At 54.7% G+C, this 20,890-nt stretch overlaps 11 protein-coding genes across 11 annotated transcripts; 4 read left to right on the top strand and 7 right to left on the bottom strand.

Moving 5' to 3' along the window:
• Positions 1 to 536: 536 nt before the first annotated feature.
• Positions 537 to 2,667, top strand: DL89DRAFT_269399 (Rad4-domain-containing protein). Its single transcript, XM_040888290.1, is given in 5 exon segments — positions 537 to 1,011; positions 1,088 to 1,146; positions 1,187 to 1,313; positions 1,333 to 1,433; positions 1,474 to 2,667. The coding sequence occupies 5 exon segments, from the start codon at positions 565 to 567 to the stop codon at positions 2,600 to 2,602; spliced, it is 1,863 nt and encodes a 620-aa protein (XP_040741506.1). The 5' UTR covers positions 537 to 564; the 3' UTR covers positions 2,603 to 2,667.
• Positions 2,624 to 3,294, bottom strand: DL89DRAFT_285622 (uncharacterized protein; the record flags this gene model as incomplete). The annotated part of the gene is made up of 2 exons (XM_040889831.1): positions 2,624 to 2,800; positions 2,884 to 3,294. The coding sequence occupies 2 exons, from the start codon at positions 3,292 to 3,294 to the stop codon at positions 2,699 to 2,701; spliced, it is 513 nt and encodes a 170-aa protein (XP_040741505.1). The 3' UTR covers positions 2,624 to 2,698.
• Positions 3,295 to 3,924: 630 nt separating this feature from the next.
• DL89DRAFT_303857 (uncharacterized protein) lies at positions 3,925 to 4,750 on the bottom strand. Its single transcript, XM_040890870.1, has one exon. The coding sequence runs from the start codon at positions 4,554 to 4,556 to the stop codon at positions 4,029 to 4,031; it is 528 nt and encodes a 175-aa protein (XP_040741504.1). The 5' UTR covers positions 4,557 to 4,750; the 3' UTR covers positions 3,925 to 4,028.
• A 788-nt stretch (positions 4,751 to 5,538) lies between these two features.
• DL89DRAFT_294757 (uncharacterized protein) lies at positions 5,539 to 7,338 on the top strand (the record flags this gene model as incomplete). Its single annotated transcript, XM_040890559.1, has 4 exons — positions 5,539 to 5,627; positions 5,687 to 5,790; positions 6,051 to 6,174; positions 6,228 to 7,338. The coding sequence occupies 4 exons, from the start codon at positions 5,539 to 5,541 to the stop codon at positions 7,336 to 7,338; spliced, it is 1,428 nt and encodes a 475-aa protein (XP_040741503.1).
• Positions 7,339 to 7,373: 35 nt separating this feature from the next.
• DL89DRAFT_275605 (TRAPP I complex) lies at positions 7,374 to 8,024 on the bottom strand (the record flags this gene model as incomplete). The annotated part of the gene is made up of 3 exons (XM_040889329.1): positions 7,374 to 7,496; positions 7,525 to 7,881; positions 7,965 to 8,024. The coding sequence occupies 3 exons, from the start codon at positions 8,022 to 8,024 to the stop codon at positions 7,374 to 7,376; spliced, it is 540 nt and encodes a 179-aa protein (XP_040741502.1).
• Positions 7,736 to 9,891, bottom strand: DL89DRAFT_269397 (NPL4-domain-containing protein). Its single transcript, XM_040888289.1, is given in 6 exon segments — positions 7,736 to 8,272; positions 8,307 to 8,388; positions 8,411 to 8,960; positions 9,001 to 9,197; positions 9,217 to 9,483; positions 9,539 to 9,891. The coding sequence occupies 6 exon segments, from the start codon at positions 9,881 to 9,883 to the stop codon at positions 8,157 to 8,159; spliced, it is 1,557 nt and encodes a 518-aa protein (XP_040741501.1). The 5' UTR covers positions 9,884 to 9,891; the 3' UTR covers positions 7,736 to 8,156.
• Positions 9,892 to 10,327: 436 nt separating this feature from the next.
• DL89DRAFT_294755 (uncharacterized protein) lies at positions 10,328 to 11,494 on the top strand (the record flags this gene model as incomplete). Its single annotated transcript, XM_040890558.1, has 1 exon — positions 10,328 to 11,494. The coding sequence occupies one exon, from the start codon at positions 10,328 to 10,330 to the stop codon at positions 11,492 to 11,494; it is 1,167 nt and encodes a 388-aa protein (XP_040741500.1).
• A 485-nt stretch (positions 11,495 to 11,979) lies between these two features.
• On the bottom strand, positions 11,980 to 13,536 carry DL89DRAFT_294754 (uncharacterized protein; the record flags this gene model as incomplete). Its single annotated transcript, XM_040890557.1, has 4 exons — positions 11,980 to 12,030; positions 12,059 to 12,295; positions 12,348 to 12,459; positions 13,343 to 13,536. 4 exons carry the CDS (start codon positions 13,534 to 13,536, stop codon positions 11,980 to 11,982), a joined length of 594 nt encoding a protein of 197 aa, XP_040741499.1.
• Positions 13,537 to 14,660: 1,124 nt separating this feature from the next.
• On the bottom strand, positions 14,661 to 15,499 carry DL89DRAFT_269394 (uncharacterized protein). The gene has a single exon (XM_040888288.1). It carries the CDS (start codon positions 15,353 to 15,355, stop codon positions 14,690 to 14,692), a length of 666 nt encoding a protein of 221 aa, XP_040741498.1. The 5' UTR covers positions 15,356 to 15,499; the 3' UTR covers positions 14,661 to 14,689.
• Positions 15,477 to 15,784, top strand: DL89DRAFT_269393 (uncharacterized protein). The gene has a single exon (XM_040888287.1). It carries the CDS (start codon positions 15,511 to 15,513, stop codon positions 15,724 to 15,726), a length of 216 nt encoding a protein of 71 aa, XP_040741497.1. The 5' UTR covers positions 15,477 to 15,510; the 3' UTR covers positions 15,727 to 15,784.
• A 226-nt stretch (positions 15,785 to 16,010) lies between these two features.
• On the bottom strand, positions 16,011 to 20,590 carry DL89DRAFT_324359 (type II DNA topoisomerase). Its single transcript, XM_040891444.1, has 2 exons — positions 20,478 to 20,590; positions 16,011 to 20,350 (listed from the first exon to the last, which is right to left on the bottom strand). The coding sequence occupies exons 1-2, from the start codon at positions 20,523 to 20,525 to the stop codon at positions 16,022 to 16,024; spliced, it is 4,377 nt and encodes a 1,458-aa protein (XP_040741496.1). The 5' UTR covers positions 20,526 to 20,590; the 3' UTR covers positions 16,011 to 16,021.
• Positions 20,591 to 20,890: the final 300 nt, after the last annotated feature.

Here is a 20,890-nt window from a genome sequence, read left to right as displayed (position 1 = left end):
AGCCCACTATCACCACGCAATCACCAAGCAGATGCTCTATCGATCGAAACGGCGCTATCGCCAAAAGGCAGTAAAGCCCACCTACTATATCGCCTTGCTCGATATCCCGCTTTTGTTGGGGGCGAGGCGGGAGACATGGCAGCGGGAAAGAGTGTCAAAATAAATAGGCGAGGCTGGATTCACCGGGCTGGTTCGGGCGCGCATATCCAGGCATGTTATGATTGCCATCCTTCGGGTGCCTGGTGGTTTGTGAGAAACGCTAGCCACGGCCTGCGTGTAAAAATACACTCCACCCTTGCATGCTTTGGGGCGGGGTGCACAGACAGAGAATGATGTATGGAGCGACTGCTTTTTCTGGATATGGCCCCAATGTCTCATGGGCCGTGCGTCATGGCCATCGATACGATCCCATGATCCTGCGCGTTAATCTGGCAAACCGTGATTGTTCCGCAGCCACAGTTCCCATGGCCCGAACCAGTACGCGATTACAAACCATCTCTATCCGCCTTCCAATCTTTTTATTTTTTTTAACTTTTTTCATACTTTTATGAATATAGCGCAGCCATGACTCCAGACGATAGGACAATCGCAGGCTTGGCTACTGCGCAGCAGCCCGGAGCAAAAACTCCCCGCTCGCCTGCGGAAAAAAGGGCGCGTTCTTCGGATATTATTGCCCCAATCCCTGCTGCGAGCAGTAGCGAGGATGACGACATGTTCGAGGATGTCGAGATGCCTGAGGATGTCGGGATGCCTGAGGATGATCTGCCTGAGCTGGGTACCGTGGAGCTGGATTTTGGCGAAGCCCCGAGCCTGCTCAAAGCTCGAGGACGCCGGCCAGTGGTGACGAGGCGGGCACGCATCCTGCGCCGCAGCCAGCACATTGCCGAGCTGATCTGCATGCTCACATCCTTGCAGCTCATGAACTATGCATGTAGTGGGGAGACCCTGGGGCGGGCATTCTCACTGATCCCCGCTGCAAGCATCGAGCGCATGCACGAGCACCTGCATCCAGTGAAGCTCACACTGAGGCTCGAGTGGTTCTCGTCAGACCTGCATTATTTTTTGGCGACATTCACCGCCCTCAAAGCTACGATACCGGGAGACCGACATGGCTCGGGGCCAAAGCATTGGGGACCAATTTATCCGGTTCATCGAGACTAAGAGAGCGACCAGGACCATGGCACAGGGCGATGTTGCTGACGTGTATGCTGCGGGCGTTGAAGTTTGATGTCAGGTTCTGTGCAGGCATTTCGCCACTGCCTCTGAAGCTGACAGTCAGCGAGAGCCAGGCTCTTGAAGGGCTGCGCGATCCTGTCCGACGCTTCGGACCAGTCCCCAGCGAGAAAGCGCGCAAAATCGAGCCCATCCAGAACCAGGGCCAAGGCCAAGCACGATGGCGTGCCACAGTACTGGTGCGAGGTCTTTGATCCTCTGTCCGGACAACTGGGTCCCAATCAACCCACTCACCGCCAGCATCGAGAACCCCAAGCAACTCGTGCGGCCCACCAAGACATCCCCGTGCAAATTTGCGTACATTGTTAGTCTGGACTCACTTGGCTATGTGCGCGACATCACACGCCGATACACAGCAGAATTCGTCAATACTACCAGCAAACTGCGTCTGAAAGCCAGCAGCTCGGATGGCCGGTCTTGGTGGGACCGGTGGCTGGACCGGTGGCAGAACCCCGACCAGACCGAACGCGATGATCGCGAGGAAGAGCAAATGGCCATCAGTGAAGCCCGCAGTGCCATGCCGAAGCGCCTTGCGGATTTTGCCTCCAATCCGCACTACGTGCTGAAGCGCAATCTAAAGCAAAACGAGATTCTGTATCCAGAGGGGCCTCGAGTTGGGACTGTGCGCGGGGAGCCGGTGTTTCTACGCGAAAACGTCCAGGCACTGCGCACATCCATGGCGTGGATGCGGCTGGGCCGCACAGTCAAGCCCGGCGAGCAGCCGATAAAGACGGTGAAGCAGCGAGCGGTCACTGCGCGCGCAAAAATGCAGGTCGAGGAATGCGAAGCGCAGGGGGTAGAGGCCGTAAGCGCACTGTTTGGCGAGTGGCAGACGGAGTTGTTCCGTCCGCCGCCGGTTGCCGACGGCAAGGTGCCGAGAAACGACTATGGCCGCTTGGATCTGTTCACAGAATCTATGCTGCCTGAGGGCGCTGCACACATCCCACATCCCGATGCCAAGCGGCTGTGCAAGGATCTAGGCATTGACTGCGTAGAGGCTGTCGTGAGATTCGAGTTCCGCCGTGGTGTCAGCACACCCATCATCAGTGGCGTTGTTGTGCCCAGCGATTCTGCTGAACTTGTTGCCGATGCACTGGCAGAGAGCACACATAACAAGATCGCCCAGCAAAGAGCAGCTATAGAGAAGCGCGCGGTCAAGCGATGGCGCAGACTGCTGGTTGCCTTGCGCGTTCGGAAAGAGGTCGACGACACATTCGCCACCAGGAGTTCGCTGCCACAAGGCGCTGCATTCAAGAGCAAAAGCAAAGGCAAGGAGGCAGCATCTAGCGACACATCCTCCTCATCGGAGGAAGGGCAGGAGCAGGAGCAGGAGGAGCATGTAGACACCGGCGGCGGATTCATTCTCTGACATCCACGTAGCATGTATTTTACCGCATCTCTTTCATGTTGAGCAACAAACAGATGTAAAGAAAGTGTCGCTATATTTGAAGCACCATGCCAGACTCTAGTTCTTTTTCGACGATGACCGGCCAAGGGCAGTGTCAACGTCCTGCTCGATCTCCCACACGTGGGCCTTCAGCTCGAGGTGATCGCGCGCCAGAATATCCTACAAGGCCTCCATAAGCACTTAGCGACATGTCACAACGCTCCTCGCCATGCTCTTCCACACACAATCCCTTGTATACTTACGTTCTGCTTGCGCCAGTCAGCCTTCAGCTGCGCAACCTGCTGTGTAGTGGCACTCGATGCCCGCAGCTTCGCCAGATCCGCCTCCACTGCCTCAATCTTCTTCACATACTCCTTGACCTTCAGCGATGACTTCTCCAGCTCATCCACCGAGCTCAGCACAAGACTCGTAGCCTTCTGGTACTCCTCAATCAAGTACACGAATCCGAACGCACCAGCGGTTGTGGCTCCCAGAAGGAAGCCGACAACGCCGCCGCGGAACCCGCCAATAGCGCGCTTCTTCTTGGGCGCAGAGGCAGCGGGGCGCGAGGAGACCGCAGACTCGGCCGCCTTGGCTGTGGTAGATTCGAACCGGCGGAAGGCGGTGGTCGCGAGACGCGAGCTGGCGGAGCGGGCAACAATACGAGGGAACATTCTCCTTGTTAATGTAAATGTGTGATTGGAGGGATGTGAAATGAAGAAAAAGGATAAGGAAAGCGAGGCAATTCCAGCCCTGCGAATTCGCAGTCGCTGTTTTTTTTTCTGTGCTCTATCCGGCTTGCAGGACTGGCATTTTTGGAGCGCATAGAAATGCGCGAGATAAAGGCTGATTTGATTTAAAGATCAGCGGATCACACGCATATATGTGCTGCTGTTATGCTACTTGTGTGGCTATATGTGCCAGTGGCTACAGCAGCGGGGCACCGTCTTGCCTGCCTTCAGCGTCTCGGGACTAACTGGACATATATGGCAAAACCTGGGTTTGCCAAAACAGGGCACCCCCACTTGTTCTGGACTGACACGCCTGGTGCCCTAGTCCCCGGCACATCCACAATCTGCAACTGCAATGAACAGCGCCATTTTAGGGCAGGACATGGTCCCTATATGGCGCAATAGCCACAGCCAGGCCGCTTGGCTTGTCAATTGAAAATACCGAAAGATAGCAATGCAAACAGCAAATGAGCGGGTGGGAAGAAAGCCTGCAGCGCACTTTTTCTCTCAAAGGTAGAAAACCACCAGCAGCCGATTCCCTGCTAACATAGCATCGATTCCTTGCTGGCAACCCGGCGCAGCATTTCCCCTCCGTTATTTGCAAAAACAACTCAGACCCGGCCCAAGATTTCTTAGCCACGATCCGTGTGTTACAGTACTCAGTGAACTTGTTAGGTCTACTCAGGCACACAGGCCTGGAGTAGCACGCACCACTCATCTGTTGACAGAAAGGATCGGCAGCCTTTCGTCTTCCAGCGGTAAAAGCACTGGTGCAATCTTTCCGCGAATATCCCGGCCATGCCATTTGCGCAGTTGCATTTTAATTTCGGCCGAGATAGGCCCGACCATTGCCAGTAGCCGCTCAAGGACTGCGACCCCTGTGTAAAGTTGCACGGTTTCTGGCCAAACCTGTATCGGTTCCGAGTGCTGCCTGTGGTGGCAACCATCCCAATCCAGCCGAGTCCTGGCAGCCCTCTGTTTCTTAGAACAACGGCCAGCTTTTGCTGATTGCTATTGGGCCCATCGGACATTTCTGCAGTGTCTGCTGCCAACAAAAGGTGCACAAACCCATCGAGCGCTCCGTCTGTGGCCAGCATTCCGTGGCCATTTAAGAGCGTTTCACGAGTGACTATCCTGTTGTTTTTGGGGGTAGCGATAGGCTTCTGCGACACAGGAAGAAGGCATCTGTTGTCAAAGGCAGACATATCTTCGCCCCCAGGTGTTGCGCAGTAGTCGTGTTTCTTGCATTACTCTGATACCCAGGCACCGTTCCTTTGGCGGATAGGTTAAAGGCTCTCCCGAGCTGTGCTTTGCGCATCTTGAGCGTCGATAGTCATTATTAGCATCCCTGTGCTGCGCAGCTATCTTTACGGATTGAAAAAGAGAGGGAGGGAGGAAGGCAATCGGAGGAGATTCGTCTTTGCCGAGCGTGAACAGTGCTCTCTATTTTTAATTTTCCTACGCTCGCCACATATAAACGAAACTGGGCTCGCAAAGCCTGCAGGCAAACCCAGATAGCACAGGTTTTCGCTTTTCCATTCCATTCCTTCACTTTTATTTTTCTATTTTCCAGCTTCTTTTTTTTACTTATTTTTTTTACATCCAAGAGACGGTCTGTTATCTTGTATGCATGGCTGACCACTGCTATCAGAGTACGTTCGATACACCACGGTACGGGATCGTAGATGAGACTCTGGGTCCAATCACAATAGCGCTTGAGCTGCTTGATACAAACGGCATGTAAGTATACGGGTATGTTATACCTGGATCCGTGACAGGCGCCCCTCCCGGCGTTTTGGCGACCCGAACAAACAGGGACTACTTATAAATAGCCCACCGACACTCTTTTTGAGCTGGTTCTTGCATCTGCTGCGTGACCATTCCAGCGTTCCAGGCGAAAAGCAGGAAAGAAAATTACAGGCATCTCACTATACATGGTGGTGCTGCATGCTGTATTTCTAGCCAGCCCTGTTCCAGACAACGCAGAAAAGATCTGCCTCTTGGTCCAAACGAAATACAGGTGCTATCCCCCGCCCCCAATACGTTCACGTTGAACATGTCTTTTTTTAGCCATTGTCATGACATTCCGATTTGCACTAATTGTTCTTCCACGGAACAAAAATGAAACTGCGCAAAAAATCCTGTAGACCCCAAAGGCAGGATCCCTTGGACGCTCCTGGCTACGTGATGAGCATAGCGCTGGTGTCCATGGACGGCACGCTAAATCTGGATCTGACAGAAAGCGGACAGCGGCTACTCGATGGTGCGAACACGCAGTCTCCGAAGCATCTCTGATGACAGGATGGTATTCGAAGTTCCACGCCTTGACTGTAAGGCGGCCGGGGGTGTTCCGCATACAGGCCCAGATGTTCAGCATGCTGGATTCTCTAACGGTGGCATTGCATTCAGCCCCGCTGCCGGCACAGGCAGTGTTCTCGGGTCTCTCCGAACCTATAGTCATTACCTCCAGCGCCTAGCTTTTATTCCTCCATATCATCCATGTACACTTCCCCCTCACCACAGCACGTTTATGATTAGATCAAACCACTACATTGAAAATTAATTTCAAAAATCCTATGCCATGTTCACTCAGGAACCGAAAAATAAACGGTAGTGGTCGTTCTTTATCTCTCTCCGTTCCTCAGCTTTTTTATTTTATTTTTATTTTATTTTTTGAATTCAGGTGCTATTCTGTGAAGACAACCATGGCCATGTTCAGTCGTTTGCTTGTGCCCCGAAGCCTCGGTTTGGGCAGATCGGCGGCACAGCCACTGTGGCGGCCGATCGCGGCAGGCTCTTGGCACACTTTGCCAGGCCAGCACCGTCCAATCAGCTATACAGCGGACCTGCACCATGCACACTTCACGGATATGGAGCAGCTCATCGCCATACCTGCACAAATCCCAGGGCCCGCTCGCTCCGCACCCAGCCGCCATAGACCAGCCCTATCCGACAGCAGGTACGGACGGGTTCCTGACAATATCATTCTACAGCTTCTTTAATATCCCCTCAGAGCACGTACAGCCAGCGCGGGACAAGATCCAGAACGAGTGGAGCACGGACCTGGGGATTGTCGGGCGAATCTACATCTGCGAGCAAGGGATCAACGCGCAGCTCAGCGTGCCGCAGGAGAACGCGCTGAAGCTGCGGCAGTGGCTCGAGGACTCGCAGATGTTCCGCGGGAGAATTCCTAAATTCAACTGGGCAATCGACCACCGCAAGTCGTTCAAGGCTCTGCATGTGCGTGTCAGGCCGCTGGTGGCCACGGGCGCGCCCCTCAGGCTGGAGGAGCTGGCGCATGAGCCCGAGTACCTGAGCCCCGAGGCGTGGGAGAACGAGCTGAATCAGATCAAGGAGTCTGGTGCGCAGCCGTTGCTGATTGACATGCGCAACAACTACGAGTTCCGGATCGGCCGGTTCGAGGGCGCCGTGTGCCCGGATGTCGACACGTTCCGTGACGAAATGGCGGTCGTGCGGGACCTGTGCGCCGACAAGAACACACCAATCCACATGTACTGCGCCGGCGGAATCCGGTGCTCGGTCGCCGGTGCCATTCTCAAGTCGGAAGGCTACGCAAACGTCAAGACGCTGAAGGGCGGGGTAATCGCATATGGCAGACACATCCGCGAGCAGCAGTCACCGCAGTCGATCTTCCACGGCAAAAACTTCACCTTTGACAAGCGGCTGGGCGAAGAAGTCACCAGCGAGATTCTGACCAAGTGCGACCAGTGCGGGGGGCCCTGCGATGTGTTCACAAACTGCGCCAACACCAGCTGCAATCTCCTGTTTGTGCAGTGCGAAAAGTGCGCAGAGAAACACAAGCATACGTGCGGCAACGAGCTGTGCATTGAGCGCGCCGGCATGTCGCACGACGAGCTCATCAAGAACCGCATGCCGCCGCTCTGGGACTACCGCACGCGCGTGCGGCCCGAGGAAGCATTCGGCCCCGACGGCATCGCCCGGCCCAAGAAGAAAATGACAGCATAGAGTTTTATTTCGCAAAATGCAACCCCCACCACATTCTAATCATCGCCCACCGGCACCTCCTCGTCCAGCATCTTCTCCAGCCGGACGCGAATCTCCGACACATCATCACCTCTCAGCACGTCCCGGACAAACTCCACCTTCACCTGCAGCCCAACCATCTCCAGGGCGCCGCGAATGACGCCGCACAGGAACATTGCTGTACCACAGCCCGTCCTGCACCGCCCGAGGCGGCAGCTCGCAAAAGTCGTTCAATGGGTTGTCGTCGAGGATCAGCGAGAACTCCTTGGAGTCCGTCGACCACGCCGACACCGACGGCGCAATGTTCAGGAACATGCGGAAGCCGACCTTTGAAATCACCTCGGCGGTTTCGCGCATGTCTTTGCATTTGTCCAGGCTGGTACGGGACAGCACATCGTCGATTAGGCGCACGCCGATGTTGTAGCCGAGCTTATCCAGCTGCTTGTTCACAGCCTGGTAGTCTTCGTAGTCCTTGACCAGTTGCACCACCAGCGAGCCGTACGTGAAAATAAAAAGCTCGGCATTCTAGAGGCATTTTTCTTTTAGAGCAGCAGTCTCTTTGGTTTTTTTTTATCTAGGGCGTGCGTCTCTGTCAGACTGACACTTACGACCTTCTCGACCTTGTTCTTCCACACGTCCTCGCCAATGTTCCGGTACTGCTTTGCCATTGACGTCCGTTGGTACTATGAGAAGAATGGAAAAATATATGTGAAATCGCAAAAAAGAGGGCCTACATCGCCGTTCTCATATTTCAGCCTACATCACACCTCACATTAATATGGCATCTACCAAACTTTTCACTAATCCCTGGGCAGCGCACACATCTCGCACGAGTCGTTGGCAGACGTGTTCTCAAAAGTGCAGTGGCGGCACGCCCACGTTCCGCCGCTGGTCGCCGGCGGAGGGGCTGAAGCGCCTGCAGAATCGGTCCAGCCCCGTCGATGATGCACTGGTCGACGGCGCAGGACCAGCAGCTTCTGCAGCCTCGAGCATCATACTCAGTGTCTGCCATCCACTCGCCATCTGCAGATGCTGCATGCCCTCAGTAGCGTACTCGGGGTCGGTTGCAATTCCTGCCGAGAGTCTTGAGCTCGTCCTTGCTGAAGATGTCCAGGCTGACAAGGTAGACTAGCAGGTGGAAGTCCGAGAGCACAGCGGCAATCTTGGCCGGGTCGGCCACTGCCTCCTGGATGCGCGAGCGCAAAGGTGCTGGGGTCTGCACCTCGTGCATATGCTCGCGGTTCTCGATAGGGAACGGCTCGGGACGGCGGAACTTGGCCATCGGCTGCTTCGGGAACCCGTATGTGAGGTTCACCAGCAGGTACTCGATGGGAAATGCCGGCTTGGCGTTGGCAGTCACCGGCAGGTTGTACTCGTTGGTGTACTTGTAAAAGATGTCTGGCACGTACCGCGTCTTGGTTGCCTCCAACACACACAACTTCGAAGGCACCGAGCTGGGCACCACCAGGTCTGCCTTCTGCATGGCCATCGCCTGGCTCGACACCTGCCATGCGGTCATCTCCACGTCCTGGTCCTGGTTGCCGCTGATGCACACTGTGACAAACTTGCTGCCGAAATGGCCCCCACGCGCCCACCGGCACCGGCTCGGGTACTTGTTCTGCATGTACGCCTGCCAGCCGGCACTCAAGCGATGTCAAAAAGTACGAGTTGCCATGCCGCCGGAACAACACCTTGCCAGCTTCATCCGCTGGCTCCAGGTCCGTGAACACCATGCCGACGATTTGCAGCCCACATGCAGTGGCAGCCTCGGCTGCGCGCTCCATCTCCTGGGTGTGTTCCTCAGATTCGAGCGGTAGCTTGATGCCATCCACGTCCCACGCCTGCTTTGGGTTCATACACTGCCTCCACCACCGCCTTGACGCCCAAAGGCACCTCCGTGTACCGCTCGTAGTGCCCAAACAGATAGCCGAACCGCTGGCACCGCGTCGCGCGCCAGAACGCCAGCAGCCGCTCCACCAGTTCCTGGTGCGCAAACTCCACATGGTCCACCATCCGGAACCGCTGCCGCATCAGTGTGATCGCCGACGGCTGGCACTTGGTGCAGATACCCTCCGGCCACGGTGCATGTCCACTCTTGCAGTCGGCCTTGACGCCAAAGTCAGGATCCTCCAGCGGCAGCGGCATATTTCGCCGGCGGTCCATGGCTGATATCACCCGTGACCTTCTGGTCCACCAGCGTCTTGCGCAGATATGCATGGAACGACATGTGCTTGATCTTGTGCTGTGCCAGGTACCCGTCGTCGAACGGCTCGAGCGGCCAGCAGTACTCGCACATGCCCTTGTCGCCGTGCTTGCAAAAGTTGCCATCACGCTTGCGTTTGATTTTGCCATCGTCCTTTTCCAACTGACTATCTACTTCGTCCTGCTGAAAGAAGACCGACGCCGTATCTGCCGGCTCCTGCGCCGACGGCTCAGCGCTGGGCCGCGCCGATGCTGCGATTCGCGCATACAGCATGTCGCCGTGCTTCAACCCCAGCTGCGGCATTGTCAGCTCGAACTCGGCCATGATTTGCTTTCCTGCTGCGTCCTGTGTTAGAAGGATGTCGCTGGCCGAGCTGGCCTTCATAGCGGTCAGCAACCTTGGCCAGCAGCTGCGCGAGCGTGTCTGACCCGCTGACCTCGACGCGGTGCATGCCCTCGGGCGACCTAATTCGAATAAGCATCGTTGATTTCAAAAAGTATGAGTAGAGCAATTGGGAAGAGCATAGAACAAGGCCTGCGCTTCGTGAGCAGCAGTAGACTTGCCCACGTCATTGCAAGCAAGCGGGGATTCCAGAATTAGTTTTCCAGCTTGTTTCTCCGCAAATGCAAATCACGATCAAGAGGCTCGAGTTTGTTGTACAGCGGAGTGTACAGATCACAGGCGCGTTCTCTCATCTCTGGGACTCGCTGCTTCTTTATTTTCTTGGCGCATTGCCTTTGTCTTTATCTTATTTTGCATCGAGCGGCCATGGGAAACGAGACGGTGCCAACAACCCACAGCTTTTTGGACGGCTGCTACCTGCAGCACGACGCGTACAGCGGGGCAGCAACCCTGGTCTCGTTCCACTTTGTCCGCTACATCCTCTTCACAGTTATGTTCACCGTTGCCGGGCCCCTCGTATACCGACTCGTAGCTGCCTTCTTCGATCTCGAGCGCGACTTCAAGAGCTTGGTCGATCATTTCGACGACATCACCAACAGCCTGATATACTCGTACATAGTCTTCACGCTAGGCAACTACTCGCACACGTTCAGCTGGGTCACACTTGTGTTCTATTTTGTCGGGATCCTGGGATACTCGGCGCTAGTGGAAATTCCGTTCATGCGCGTGAGTCTGCCCGGCTGGCGGGACTGGTCGAAGCCGGCCTGGGCGGTGACACTGGCAGGCTTGGCGGTGGTTCTGGTGGCCGCTGGCTTCCACATCCACTGGGCGGCGCGCGCCGGCATTATCGAATGGTACCTCCCGTTGTTCGTGCTGGCAACGGCCAGCGTGTGGGCAGGCGCCATTGTCAAGGCTGCACACCACTATTGCGCCGACAATTGTCCTGAGGGTCTTGGAATCGAACGCATGCTGCGCAGGTTTGCCCTGGTTTTGTTCACACGCCGCAGCGGCGATGGCCGTCGCCGCCGCCAGGAGGAGCAGCGCGCTCAGCATATCCAATTGGTCGAGCGTGCCGAGCGCTACGCAGAGGCGCAGTTTGCGCAGTCCCGCAGCTCGCTCAACAACAGCGACGTGAATCCCAGTGCCATCTCGCCAAATGCCATTTCGCCCAGCACCACCGGCAACCACTCGGATGGGCCGTTTGCCAGCTCGGCGCGGCTCAACATGCCCATTGACAACTCGAACCGCGAGCGTATCAACACCATGACCCGCGAGGAGAAGCACAAGATTATCGAGCAGCGGCTCAAAAACCTGCATTACCTGAACGTCGAGACTGACGGACCCCTGCCGATATACCGATACCGTGTGCACCTGCACCATTGGCAGATATTCTATATCCTGGCCTTCTTCACAAGATTCGACAAGTTTGCGTCAAAGATGTGTGCCGGGCTTGTGCTGGGCATTGTCACCCAAGGCAGTGCTGCGTATGGATTCGACGCGATGATGGAGCGCAAAGGCGAGTATCATGGATAGGTCTTTCGATTCTCCCCTTGTGTGCTGCCAAGGTCCCCTTCTCTTCCCTCTTCCACCATGTACTATTTCCTCAACAACTCTTGTCCCGTGCCCTTGAACCTTCCGACCCGACGACGACTTTATTTTTATTCGCCTGCTTTTTTTTTCTAACATATTTTTGTTCTCCCACCATCTTTTTGCGCTACAAATATAGAACCCACATACGAGGCTGTGCCGATGGACCGACTAGACAGCACCAGTGAAGCAAGTGACTAATGCTTTTTGTTTCCGAATTATCCCATCTTGTAGAGCTGCTCCGTCCTAAAGCCAAATCCGAGTAGATTCCATGTACAGCTCTTTCAATATATGCAAGGATCATTGGTAGTGATGTATTAAAACCATTAAGCCATATCGCTTTCATAATCAGAGAATGTCGTAACAAGAAGCGGGGAATGAGGGAAAATTAACCTCCCCAGTAGCAATAATATCAGCTAGTTTCCCGGAATTTAAAGCGCAATAGGCAGTGTGCAGCGCAAGATGGCGGTAAACCGGCCTGGCTGATTTGGCATGCGGCTTTGTATCGACAATGATTGCAGCAGTCTCGGGCACCTGGAACACAGGTGCAGCCTCTTGTGTCTGCACCACGATAGGTGCAGGCGCGTGGGTTTGCACTACAATAGGCGCAGGCGCGTGCGTCTGCACCACAACGGGCTGGGCCGCGAATGTGGCCACTGCATGCTGCGCAGCCGGCTGAATACCAGCGGGCGCCGGCATACCGGCCTGGGCAGCCAGAATTGCTGCAACGGCCTCCAGGTTGCGCTGCTGCAATCAGTTGGTTCTGGATAGTCACCGCCTGCTCATTCGTTATGCCGACGGCGTTGTCTGTAAGCCCGTGCTTGTTAGCCAGGATGAGGTCGGAGCCCAGTGTGTCGTCGCGGTTGAGGAAATCACGCAGCAGTGCCTCGCGGTTTCGCAATTGCAGTGCGCTCGGCCAGCTCCTGGTTCAAAAGGAGCGTGCCGATTTCCAGGGCAGGCAGGGCGGACACTGTGGTGAAGAGGAAGGCAAGAACGGTGGTGAACTGCATGGCTAGTGGATTGGAGTGAATATGGAGTAGTTGGGCTTTTCGTTCAGCTAATGGAGGAAAGTTGTTTTAGAAGCTTTGCTGATAGTCGAGAGCTGTGCTTCCTGCCAGCGCTGACTTTATATGTGAGCTTTCCCACCCATACGTTGGTTCTATATTCGAGAAATGTACCTCTTTGCTGTTTCGCATCTGCCAATATGAATTTCCACAAAAAAGATATTTGGTTACTGTGTTATTCCCCTGATCGTACTATGGATATTGGAGAGAAGCTGAGGATGAGCATATTGGCTACTATTTCCGGCCCTCTGGAGGCCTTTATTCCCATTCTGTAGTGTTATACATCCCCTTATTCCACAAAGTATGAGGGTGAAGTGCCCGAATGGCAATATTAGACGCGGCTTCCCCTCAAGTGTCGCTGATGATCCGCTCATCAGATTGTGCGCTAAGAAATGCTTTCGGCAGCCAAAGATGCATGCTGCTCGGTGGTGAAAATCACGGTAGACTCGGTGCTTACCTACACTTCCAACCAATTGAAATGCAATAGACAGCCTTCCAAAGGATGTCATGTGGAAGACAATTCACTCGGTACATGCGGGGACATGTCGGTATATGGTCTTCCTCCAGCCAGCATCTGCACCATGATGGCATGATAGTCAATACACTCTCGGGTATTCCTGGTAAGGGGCTCAAAGTGGTTTGTTTAGTTGGTTTATACAAGAAAGAAACAGGCTTCAAAAGGAGCTATGCGCTTCCCAAGGACAGGCGTCTGAAAAGGCGCTTCGGTGACCAGCGGTTCAGCGGTGCCTTGTGCGCCTGCTCCATCAGCGTAGAGTCAGTTGACGATGCAGGCGATGTAGAGAGATCCTCAGGCTTGGGGTGCGCATTCTCGATAGGGGTATCGTGTGTGCGCAGCAAGTGGCCTTCGTACCAGATTTTGCTATCGAAGACGACTTGGCATTCACGGCAGGTATACACGGGCATGGTTCCAATAACGAGTGCGGAGCTTGGAAAGTGTTGTGGAGAAAAGAAACCAATATTGCTGTTGTGCGGGGGTGGGTGGAAAAAGAGGTTTTGTGTCTGATGGACAGACTCTACACCTATTTATACACGCTCCCCCGACGTCAAACTTATCCGCCCATTCGAGAAATGCATTTACAGGTTGGCCTAAAGGGCGGTTTCTCTGGCTTCCGCCAAGTGCTTTTCTGGAGCACCTGTCCACAAAAACAAGCTCAATTGGTTGCGGCATGTTGCCCCCTCCGCACTATATTGCCGTGCAAAATTGATCACACTTGCACCTCCACTTTGCGTCAAGTGCCCAGACAGACGAGCTTCTGCACGCAACGTCATTGTGTGCAGAAATATTCCAGTACCATCTTGTGCCTTTGTCTATAGCTGGCCTGCAGCGATCAAGGCAGAAAAAATACAATCACGTAAGCTCCCGAGGCCTGAGGTGCCGAACAAATGTTTAAGGGACGTAGCTGGAAGGGGCTGGGCCCGGTTCCTTCCTTTAGAACGACAGGCTGGTCGGTTGGAAAGAGTCACGACCTATTGTTTCCAAATTCGCCACAATGGCTGGATTGAATCAGACCCGGTTCCTGGAACTTTCTTCTACAGCGTATGGGCATTATGCCACTCGCCATTTCCACACTATATGCGAGAAGGGGATGCAAGTGGGCCAGAACGAGCTAGACGATATGCACCTCCAAATTGTCTTTGGCTAAGCCAACGGAGGATATCCTCTCACACAAATCCCATGTCAGATATCCAAACAGGATATGCAGTAAAAAGTCGGGAATCAAGCAGACTGTCTGGCATCCTGATGATATCTTTCCCGGAGTATTTTTTGCCAAGGTCAGAACGTCTTCTGTCTGCACGAGTCGGAGGGGCACATGCACCATGGAAATGCAGCAGCCTGCGAAAAAGGGATCTGCTAGTGGACAGGCCCAGTTCCCGGAGACAAATACACTAGCAAATCGCTGCTTTTCCCAGCAATAAGAGTGTTTGGTGTCGTTGACGCACATGACCTGCAGCTGTCTGAAAAGACAAACAAGCTCTACACAGATGGCATCGTCGCGCGTCGCGCACTTGGCCCAAGGGTAGAAAGAGCGTTTCACAATATCCCATTAAAATAAAATTACTCTGCATATGCTGGTGGTGGTTGCTCCGAGCGTCGGTACACTGGCAGCAAGAACCTGACCCTGCTGCTCGACTCCTGCGACCCGCGGGTATCGCACACCTCCATCTGCTCCCGCGGCTCCATCGATGCACGAACCTCACGCCACTGCATCGAGTCTCTTGTTGACACCCTCTCCAGCACGACACTCAGCAGGCCCTTGTCTGCTGTCGCATCGACCACAGAATCGGGTGCTGACGTCCTCATCTTCTCCGAGATCTCCTTCAACGTAATGCCCGCAGGCACAATAATCTTCACCAGCGGCCTGAAGTCCTGCGATGTTCTGTTTAGGCGCCGGTCCCAGGTGCGTGCAATCCGGATGACCAACTGCACGTCGGTGCCACTAAGGCCCTTGAATAGTCGCTTGAGCCGTGAGCTGTGTGTGTAGAGCTCGACGACCAGGTCGTGCGTGTATGTGTCCTGTGTACAGTGATGGTTAGCCACCATGATGTCGTCCTGGCGGGAGAGCCAGGCAAGCACTTCGGCGTAGGTGCCGGTTACGCAGAACATGCTGAGGTGCTGGTTGCTGGCGTCCAAAAGGATATCGGCGAGCGTGCGGGGCTGTACACAGTATCCCCCGTACGGAAGCCCGAACGTGCCTTGTAGAAACCCGTACTTCAATGCCATCTTTGGAAATACGCAAGGTTGGAAAAGTAAACTAAAGCAGTGCTACGTAGACTGAATACGTCAAATAAAAAACTGTGGAGCAGAGCCTGGCTTGCGTATGGAATCCTCTTGCGCGACAGAAGTGGTCCTGAAGGGAAAGTGGGGTGGTGTCGGGAATGCTCTCTTGCCCCGGTGGATTGGACAAGGGACACGCTTCTATTTTCCCTCGTACTGCAAATATTGCCCTGTCGGACGGCATGCAAAAGGAACCTGACAATTGCAGTAGTGGGGGAGGCGGTGTCTCGGAACATGTGTGGCCAATGCAGCCTGTCTCCGGCCTAATGAACCAGCGAACTTTCCGGATGGAACGTCGAGGCAAGCTCGCACAATGACTAAGGAATCGGCAGAAGCCACCACCACCGGTGTTCCTAAAAGCAGGCTGAAACGTCGATGCCACAAAAGCACGGCCTGCCTTTTCCACTAGCAGCGACCAGCCTTGTCGGAACATCTGCTTCACGCATATTCTGAAAATTTCCGGATAATAGGCACGTGCGCAATTCCCGCCGGGAAATAGTCGCCATGGACTCTGATCCGCCTCTCAATGGGTCGCGACCCCAGCCAATCTTTGGGACAAAGCTCTCGTGGTAGAAAGTAAAAAGAGATAAAACAAGAAGATAGGCTAGCCGACTAATCCATCTCAAAGTCGTCATCGTCGTCGTCGTCGAAGTTATCGCTAGCGTCGTCATTGTCGTCGTCATCTTCCGAGATGTTCACATAGACAGGCTTGTTTGCGCTGGCCCGGCCGCGCGGTGCACGGGCCCGTGGCTTGATTGGTGAGATAGGCTCGTCGTCGCTCTCGTCACTTCCATTCTTAAAGACCTCGTTGTCTTCATCGTCGCTGTCAATAATCTTGCTTCGCTTCAGAACACGCTTCTTGGGAGCTGCAGCTGCTGGAGTGGCTGTCGGTGCAGGCGATGTTCTTGAAGTCGATGCTGCACTTGTTGTCGCTCTTGACGACTCCGGTGGCGCGACAGTGGCTTTCCTCGACGAGAACATATCGCTCAGAGTAGTCTGCCGGCCTGCCCCAAGCTTCGGCCTGGCCACCACCCGTTTCAGAATCAAGTTCTTGGAGTCGTCGTCGCTGTCTTCAAGGTCTGAGCCTAGGCTGATAACTGACGGCTTTATATCCATCTCCGATGCATCATTGGTAGTACCGTTGGTGCTAGCCTGTCTCCTCGCAGCCGTCTTGCTCACGCTCGAGATGGATTTGGCTCGCTTGGCCGCTGGCTGCGATGGTCCGGCGCCATTGTCCTCGGTCTTCACCGCTGTAGCCGCCTTGCGCTTGGCACCAGCGATTGCTGTTGTTGCTGTGGTCACCGTGGTCTTTCTGGCACGCGCGCGGGCCTTGCCCTTGCCCTTGCTACCCTCCTGGTTGCGGCGATCCTCTTCGTCATCAAGCAGCCGCTGTTCATACTCTGCAACCATGTCGTTCCACTGCTTTTCGACAATATCCAGATCCTCATTCCAGATGTCGGTCGGAGTCTTGGCCAGGAGCTGCTCCAACTTGAGCTGGATGTCGCCCTTCTCCTGCAGTAGCTTCTGCACCTTCTCGAGCGTCAGGTTCCAGATCGGCATCGACAGCAGGTAGTCGTAGTCTGACGAATCCTCGGATGCAGCACGGTCAGCAGCCTCCTCGGAGTCCAGATCGCCGGCAACGCGAACCTTGACCTCCTTGGGGATCGGCGTGTAGTCGCGGTCACGCAGGTCCTTAATGATGTCGGCACGCTTGCGGTTGTTGATTGCCAGCTTCTTCTGGATAATCTCAAGCACAAAGCGGGCACGGTTGTCGGCACGCTGCAGCTCGCGGCCCAGCTGCTCAGCCAGCTTCTCCTTGCGCAGCTGATAGTAGCGCAGGCGGAGCGAGTAAAAGTCTGAGATAATCTCCTCTGCCGACCCGTACTTGCGCAACCGGCCCTCGCGGTCAAAGCACACCATGTTGGACGTGGCAATGGTTGATGAGAGCTTGAACCGCTTGTCGAAGCCCTCGGCCTCGGCCTTCTGCATCTGGTCGGGCGTCAGCTTCAGCACAATGTCAGCCGTGAGGGTCGACGAATTGTAGCGGAAGTCCTTGATGATCGCAGGGCCCTTGTCGCTGGTCATCCATGTGTTCAGCAGCGCTTTGTATGTATCGGTCCACACGCGAATCGGCAGCTCAGAGATGTGCAGCTGGTCGTCAGAGATCTTCTCGATGGTTCCCAGCGTGCGGAAGCGGTCGGAGCTCACGCGCTCGATCATGCCGCGGAACCCACGGTACCATGGTACCATAGTCTCCGGCTCCTCGCCACGCATCAAGCGACGAATGTTGTTTATAATGTCGGTCGGGTTGTAGTTCGGAATCGACGTGCTCCATCCTGTACCAATACCGTCCGCACCGTTGACCAAGACCATTGGAATCACCGGGACATACCAGCGCGGTTCAACGACCTTTCCGTCATCGGTGAGGTTCTCGAGCAAGGCATCATCGTTCTTGTGGAAGATCGAGCGTGTGATCGCGCTCAGGAATGTCGAGATGTAACGAGCGCTGGCAGCATCCTTACCGCCGAGTAGACGAGTACCGAAACTTCCTTCGGGCACGAGCAGGTTGATGTTGTTGCTGCCGACATAGTCCTGGGCCATGTTGACAATGGTGGCAACCAGACTCTGGTCGCCGTGGTGGTAGGCTGCCTTCTCAGTGACCTTTCCCTGAAGCGCTACAACCTTGATCTCACTCTTGATGTTGTTGACTAGCGATGTCCACAGAATCTTACGCTGACCAGGCTTCAGACCATCGACAACCGATGGGATAGACCGACTGTTATCATCGATTGAGAACAAAACCAGCTCCTTGTTGATGAACTCTTGGACGCTGACGGATGTCTGGTTGTTGTCGATCCACTCTCCCGGCTGGTAGGAGGCCAGCCACTCCTTGCGGTCGTCGGCCTTCTTCTTGTTGAACGCCATGTCGAGCAGGCGGCGATCCTCAGACTGTGCAGGGGCAAAGGTCTTGCGGTGGAAGTCGAGCTTCTTGAAGTACTCGCGCGCATCGGCCTCCTTCGACGTACCCAGACCCTTATAGTACTTGATCGTCCAGTTCTTGGCTGCGTTGGGCTCGCTCTCGAACCACTTTTTGTACTCTGCCTCGGTGTAAAAGTTGTGGATCAGCTTTTTGTTGCGGTTGTTAGTAGCGCGCACGACGGGCGTGATGAACTGCTGCATGAAGCCATTCACCTCGAGCAGGCCCGGGTACATCGAGTCGAACATGTTTAGAAGCAAGCCCTTGATATGGCTGCCATCGACATCCTGATCGGCCATGATGAGAATATGACCGTAGCGCAGCTGGTCGGCTGACGAATACTTGGCGCCGTGTTTGAGTCCCATGATCCGCTTGATATTGGTGAACTCTTGGTTGTCGCCGATCTGCCGGGCAGACGCGTCGCGCACATTGAGCGGCTTTCCGCGCAGCGTGAAAATCCCAAACTTGTCACGTCCCTGAACGCCCAGTCCAGCCACAGCCAGCGCCTTGGCAGAGTCTCCCTCAGTCAGAATCAGCGTGCACTCCTTGCTTTTGGCTGTGCCAGCCATGTTGGCGTCATCGAGCTTGTCAATGCCCGTGATCCGGCTGGTGCGCGACCCGTCGGTCTTCTTGAGGTCGCGCTCTTCGCGGCGCCTGACCATCATCTCAACCATATCCTTCAGGTCAGACTTGGCCACGCCCTTCATGAAGTCATCAGTAATCTCGCACTTTGAGCCAAAGGCCGATACGCGCAGGGTTAGTGTCTCCTTGGTCTGCGAGTCAAATGCCGGGTTGGTGATGTGGCTGTTGACAAACAGCCATATGTTGTTCTTGACCTGGTGCGGCTTGATGTTAACCTTGTTCTTCTTGTTCGTCGCAATGAAGTTCTTGACGATCTGGTCGGCAATATAATTGACATGGGTGCCGCCGCGCACAGTGTTGATGTTGTTGACAAAGCTGACCTGGTTGAACTGCCCCTCGGACACGGCAAACGCAACCTCCCAGCGGTCGTTGAACCGTTTGTAGACGATGTCCTGCGACTTTATGCCACCCGGCTCTTCGCTGTTTACCGGCGGCAGCAGATACAGCTCGACGTAAGACTTGAAGTTCCTGATCGGAATGACCTCGCCGTTGAGCAGGACCCTGATACCAGGGATGGTTCCAGCCAGATCGTAGACACGGCGCGTGATCAGTGCTACGGTGTCATCGTCGAGGTGCGTCATGTTGAACTTTGCAAAGTCGGGCTTGAACGAGATCTTGGTGTACTCGCTCTTGTTGTTATACTTTGTGATCGACGGCTTGTTGATCGTCTTCATGTTGTCAGTGAACAGCTGCTTGTACTTCTTCTTCTCCGATGAATCCGCAGTCTCGACAGTGAACTCGGTGCTAAAGATGTTGCACAGCTTGGCGCCGTAGCCGTTGCGTCCACCGGTGATCTTCTTCTGGTCGTCGTTGTAGTTGGATGAGGTCAAGAGGTGCCCGAAAATCATCTCTGGCACGTACACCTTCTCCTCCTTGTGGATCTCGACAGGAATCCCTTTGCCGTCGTTTAGCACCGATATCTCGCCAGTCTCCTTGTTGATGGTCACCTCGATCTTCCGCATCGTCGGGTCACGCACCTTGTTGTCGGCGGCATTGACCAGAATCTCGTCGACAATCTTATAGAGGCCGGGCGTGTAGGTGAGTTTGCGGTACGCCATGCGCTTGGTGGACATGTCCATGACCCACATGTCTGCATCGATGGGCTCGACTGAACCAATGTACGTGTCAGGGCGCAGCAGGATATGCTCAAGCGGCGTCTTCTTCTTGTAAATGTCCTCGACCTTCTCTCGCCTGGCGCTGGCGCTAGTGTTGCCACTGTCGGTCGCGTAGTCGGCAAACACATCATCGATTGTCTGCTTGCTGCCAGTCTTTTTGGCAGGGGCCTTCCTCACAGCCGCCGGTTTAGCCTTGGGGCGGACAGGCTACAGTCAAATACGCGTCGAACAATAGCGCATGAACCCCTTTTAGTATACGCGTCCAGGCCCGCTGCTGCTTAATCGGTGAGCGTCAATGCGCATGCTTTTTCTCCAATAGTAGCGCGATACTTACGCTATCTCCCAGCGAAAACGCCGAACCATCAGACTCATAGTCAGACATTGTCAGAGCGAAAAAGGAAGGGAGAAAAAAGCAGAGTTAAAGCAAAGAAAAAATATCCAAGGAAGAGAAACACCGGCGACAGTCAGTTGCAGGTGGCAATGCCTGCCTTCTAGCGGTCTCTCCGCAAAAAAGTCCATTCCAAGGCTGCATGTAGTGTTTACCACTTTCCCGAGCGCCCAGTAGCGTTTGCGCTGCCCAATTCAATCCGGTCTCAGAAATCAACAAACATCAAGTTTACTCCCTGCAGATCAGCTCTCTTTGAGGATGATAGGCGACTATGTTGAAGGTAAAAAATTTTACTCGAGGGGCGAATATGTATGCCTCCAGTCATAGCAGCAGGACATGCGGCCGAAGGCGACCGAGGT

Source organism: Linderina pennispora, assembly GCF_002104995.1.
Source record: "Linderina pennispora strain ATCC 12442 chromosome Unknown DL89scaffold_12, whole genome shotgun sequence".
In the NCBI taxonomy this organism is placed as follows: domain Eukaryota; kingdom Fungi; phylum Kickxellomycota; class Kickxellomycetes; order Kickxellales; family Kickxellaceae; genus Linderina; species Linderina pennispora.
Note: the sequence above shows the minus strand (reverse complement) of the source record. Positions and strands in the feature narration are given on the sequence as shown.

Bases quoted from the DNA above. Each gene is read 5' to 3' on its own strand.
- DL89DRAFT_269397 (XM_040888289.1), bottom strand. From the start codon at position 9,883: ATGGCCGAGTTCGAGCTGACAATGCCGCAGCTGGGGTTGAAGCACGGC. The intron at 9,484-9,538 runs GTCACGGGTGAT...CTGCCGCTGGAG, and splicing joins AGACGCTGGTGGACCAGAAG to GATCCTGACTTTGGCGTCAA. The intron at 8,273-8,306 runs GTGCATCATCGA...CCGATTCTGCAG, and splicing joins TGGTCCTGCGCCGTCGACCA to GCGCTTCAGCCCCTCCGCCG.
- DL89DRAFT_269399 (XM_040888290.1), top strand. From the start codon at position 565: ATGACTCCAGACGATAGGACAATCGCAGGCTTGGCTACTGCGCAGCAG. The intron at 1,147-1,186 runs GTTCATCGAGAC...ACCATGGCACAG, and splicing joins ATTGGGGACCAATTTATCCG to GGCGATGTTGCTGACGTGTA. The intron at 1,434-1,473 runs GTCCGGACAACT...ACTCACCGCCAG, and splicing joins TGCGAGGTCTTTGATCCTCT to CATCGAGAACCCCAAGCAAC.
- DL89DRAFT_269394 (XM_040888288.1), bottom strand. From the start codon at position 15,355: ATGGCATTGAAGTACGGGTTTCTACAAGGCACGTTCGGGCTTCCGTAC.
- DL89DRAFT_269393 (XM_040888287.1), top strand. From the start codon at position 15,511: ATGCTCTCTTGCCCCGGTGGATTGGACAAGGGACACGCTTCTATTTTC.
- DL89DRAFT_324359 (XM_040891444.1), bottom strand. From the start codon at position 20,525: ATGTCTGACTATGAGTCTGATGGTTCGGCGTTTTCGCTGGGAGATAGC. The intron at 20,351-20,477 runs GTAAGTATCGCG...ATTTGACTGTAG, and splicing joins CGTTTTCGCTGGGAGATAGC to CCTGTCCGCCCCAAGGCTAA.
- DL89DRAFT_303857 (XM_040890870.1), bottom strand. From the start codon at position 4,556: ATGTCTGCCTTTGACAACAGATGCCTTCTTCCTGTGTCGCAGAAGCCT.